The 3,559-nt window shown below is 57.9% G+C and overlaps 1 protein-coding gene across 1 annotated transcript in view; it reads right to left on the bottom strand.

Moving 5' to 3' along the window:
* Positions 1-3,449, bottom strand: part of CARM1 (coactivator associated arginine methyltransferase 1) — a gene marked incomplete at its 5' end in the record, with an annotated part of 40,876 nt that extends 37,427 nt beyond the window's left edge. Inside the window, one exon of the mRNA XM_007460758.1 lies at positions 3,239-3,449. Coding sequence (XP_007460820.1) covers positions 3,239-3,449 — 211 coding nt within the window. The remainder of the gene's footprint in view (positions 1-3,238) is intronic.
* Between the last annotated feature and the right edge of the window lie 110 nt (positions 3,450-3,559).

The following is a 3,559-nucleotide window of genomic DNA, read 5'->3' as shown; positions in this document are numbered from 1 at the left end:
CACCCCAGCTCCACCCACAGAGGCGAATGCTCGGGATCTGGAATCACCAGTGGCTCGCAAGACCTCGCCTCACGAGGGACAGGTGAGCGCAACAGGGTTCCTGAAGCCTTCTCACCTGGCCAAAGCATTCGGGTCCCAGCAGGGTCCAGGTTGGGAAATGCTGAAGCCAGGGACAAAGTTCATCCCGAGAGAAAGCCTAAAGCTCCCAGCAGCAGCGTGGTTCACCCCTAAGTCCCCCCAGTGGCCGGACCGTCTCTGCCTTTTTCCAGGGGACCGTCAGCCAGCCCTCCACACCCAGCAGGCCGGGCCTGATCTCTGATCCAGGACTTTGCACTCCCCCGGCAGACTTCTGAGAAGTTCTTCCCCGGAAGGCCCGCGCTCCCCAGGCGGAGCTGGCTCAGGAACCAGGGCTGCTCCGCCCTGAGCAGTAACCCGACCAACTCTGAGGCCATCACCAGGCCTTTACCGGAGCAGGTGCTGCCTCCAAAGAAGTGTTTGTTCATAGAGCAAACACGCTGTGCCACAGTCCTGTCATCACCTCCATTCTACCGTCGAGGAAACTGAGGCACAGAGACCCACAACTACCCTCAGGGCACCAGTCTAGCCCACGTAGTGGATGCCCCCCAAAATATGTCCAAGCCCTAACCCCTGGAACCTGTGGATATGACTTTACTTAGAAAAAGGGTCTTTACAGACACAATTAAGGATCTAAGATAATCCTGGATTTAGGGTGGGCCCTAAATCCAGCGACAGGTGACCTTACAGGAAAAGGCACAGAGACACAGGGGAACAGCCATGTGAAGACAGAGGCAGAGACTGGATTTCTGTGGACTCCAGCCAACCAACGCCTGGAGTCACTGGAAGCTGGAAGAGGCAAGAAAGGATCCTCCTCTAGAGCCTGTGGAGCGAGTGTGGCCCAGCCGGCACCTTGATTTTGGACTTCTGCCCATGAACTATGAGAGAATACATTCCCGTTGGTTTAAGCCACCAAGTTTGTTTCGGCAACCCTGGAAAACTAATACAACCAGCTTTGGCCAACTCCAGAACCCATACTTTTACACTAATACCTCAGGCTAGTGTTACTTGCGCCGAAAGAGGAAAAAATTATTTCAGACCTCTGAGACTTTATCATCAGGGGTCTGAAATAATTTCAGACTGAGGCTCTCAGTTTGAGAAACATGGACTTTCTCCTCTTGACGATCACTTCAGTTATGAATGACCTCTAAAAAGGGAAGTGTTCCCTTTGTAACTAGTAACAATTCCAAGTAGATCCACAAAACAAAAACACAAAAGTGAAAACTCTCCTGGAGAAACATGTAAAGAGAGGAGACTATGTGTAGAGCATATGAGAACGCTCTGTATTATCTTCCCAGTAATTCCATCAATCTAAAACTGTTCTAAAATCAAGTTTATTTACCAAAGATAAACCACCTCTCCTGGAACTCCTTTGCGGATCAGCCCTGGAACCCTAGTTTGAGAAACACTGCCCTTCTTTGTTCTGTATCCCATTAATGCGTGTTGAATGAATGGCCATGCTTGTGATCTGGGGGATCCTGCTGAGCTTAAGTGTCTGTCCTGAGCTCCGATGCCCACCGAGGATATACCCTTCTTTCTCCTCATCTGATCCAAGAAGACCCAGCTCTGCCCCAGCAAAAAGAGGTGCGACGCTGGGGACAGACGCACAGCTCCTTTATTTTGGGTTTTCCAAGTTGAGGTGTGGGGAGAATCCTGTGTGGGAACCAACTGCTCCACACACTTCCCTTCAGAAAATCCCCGTTCCCAAAGTGGCAAAAAACTCACACAGGCCAAAGCCAGGAGAGGCCCCCTCAGTGACTCCACAGAGCATCAGTGCAAGAAACCCGGAGAGACCAAGCTGAGTGTAACAGAATAACAAAATGTGAAAGAGGAGGTACTTCCCTGGTGGCGCAGTGGTTAAGAATCTGTCTGCCAACGCGAGGGACACGGGTTCGATCCCTGGTCTGGGAAGATCCCACATGCCGAGGAGCAACTAAGCCCGTACGCTACAACTACTGAGCCTGTGCTCTAGAGTCGGCGAGCCACAACTGCTGAGCCCACGTGCCACAACTACTGAAGCCCGCGCGCCTAGAGCCCAGTGCTCTGCAACGAGAGAAGCCACCGCAATGAGAAGCCCGCGCACCGAAACTAAGAGTAGCCCCCGCTCGCCACAACTGGAGAAACCCCACGCGTAGCAATGAAAACCCAACACTGCCAACAATTAATTAATTAATTAATTTTTAAAAAAATGTGGAGGAGGACTCGTGACCAGAGAGAACTGATAAGAAAGAGTAACAAGAGAAAGAAAAAGGATGAACTACAAAGACGCGAGGTCCTTGGCAAACACATTTGTGATTTTTTTTTCCCACCTTAATGTCAGTTTTGAAACGAGCTTCAGAAAATGTAACCTAGCTTCTCACATCCCCAGAAAGGAAGATCGGAGGACCGTGGCCAGGGAGGAGTCCGTGTTACCTCTTACTTCGGAGCTGGGCATCCAGATAGGGGCCCTCCTCGTCCACGTTTCCACGAGGCGCACACACAGCAGCTCGCACCACCCTCGCAGGACCCTTCTCCCCAGATCTAGAAGTTTCCCACTCGGAGGTCCGGAACGCCAAGCCCTCCAGATGAGTGGCACAGGGTGCTCCAGGCCCCCCCAGACTGGGCACCACTTTCCAACCGTCCCTGGCAGTCCATAGGGTCCCCTGAGATAGCCAGAGGCTGCCCACACCCCTCCCTCCTCCCCGCTAGAGCGGCCACACCCGCCCACAGACTCCCACCTCTCCCACGCCCAGGCCCCCTCCCCTCCCACCCAGCCCCCCCCACCCCCGGCTTCCTCCGAATTCTTACTTTGCACTCTCGGCCCCCCACTTCCTGCCCACCCCCTCCCAATCTCAGGGCCCTCACTACTCCCCCATTTCCCGCTTCCCTCTGTACTCGGGGCACCTCACCTCTGGCCACCACTCACGCCCTCTTTTCTCTTTCTGCCCCTTTGACACCGTTCCTCCACACCCCTCACTCGGGGGGCCCCCACATCCAGCTCCCTCGGCCCGGGCCCACGGAGTCCACACCAGGCCCCCAAGGATCAGGGCCCCTCACCCTCGGGACCCCGGTCCCCTCACCGCGGCCGCGGCCGGTCCACCCCGGGCCCCCCGCCCGTCCGGCCTCGTGCGCAGCCCCCGCGCGCAGCCCGGCCCTCGGCCCGGCCCTGGGGCCCCGCACTCACGGCTGTAGAGGGCGATGCCCGCCGCGTCCGGGCCGGCGCGCACCTCGAGGCGCAGCGCCTGCTGCTCCGCGTGCCGCTGGATCTCGCCGTTCGCGTCGCCGATGGTGAGGAGGCGGGCGCCGGGGAACACGGACACTGCCCCGCAGGGCCCCGTGACACCCGGGCCGGTCGCCCCCGCGCCGCCCACGCCCGGCGCCGCCGCCGCCGCCGCCGCCCCCGCCGGGGCCGCCGCCGCCGCCCCCGCCGCCGCCGCCGCCCCCTGCACCGCCTCCGCCGCCGCCGCGGTATGGCCACTTGGCGCGCTCCAGGCCGTCGTCGCGG

This window comes from Lipotes vexillifer, unplaced genomic scaffold (assembly GCF_000442215.2).
Source record: "Lipotes vexillifer unplaced genomic scaffold, Lipotes_vexillifer_v1.1 scaffold1011, whole genome shotgun sequence".
Taxonomy (NCBI): Eukaryota; Metazoa; Chordata; class Mammalia; order Artiodactyla; family Lipotidae; genus Lipotes; species Lipotes vexillifer.
This window is presented reverse-complemented; position numbering and strand designations above follow the sequence as displayed.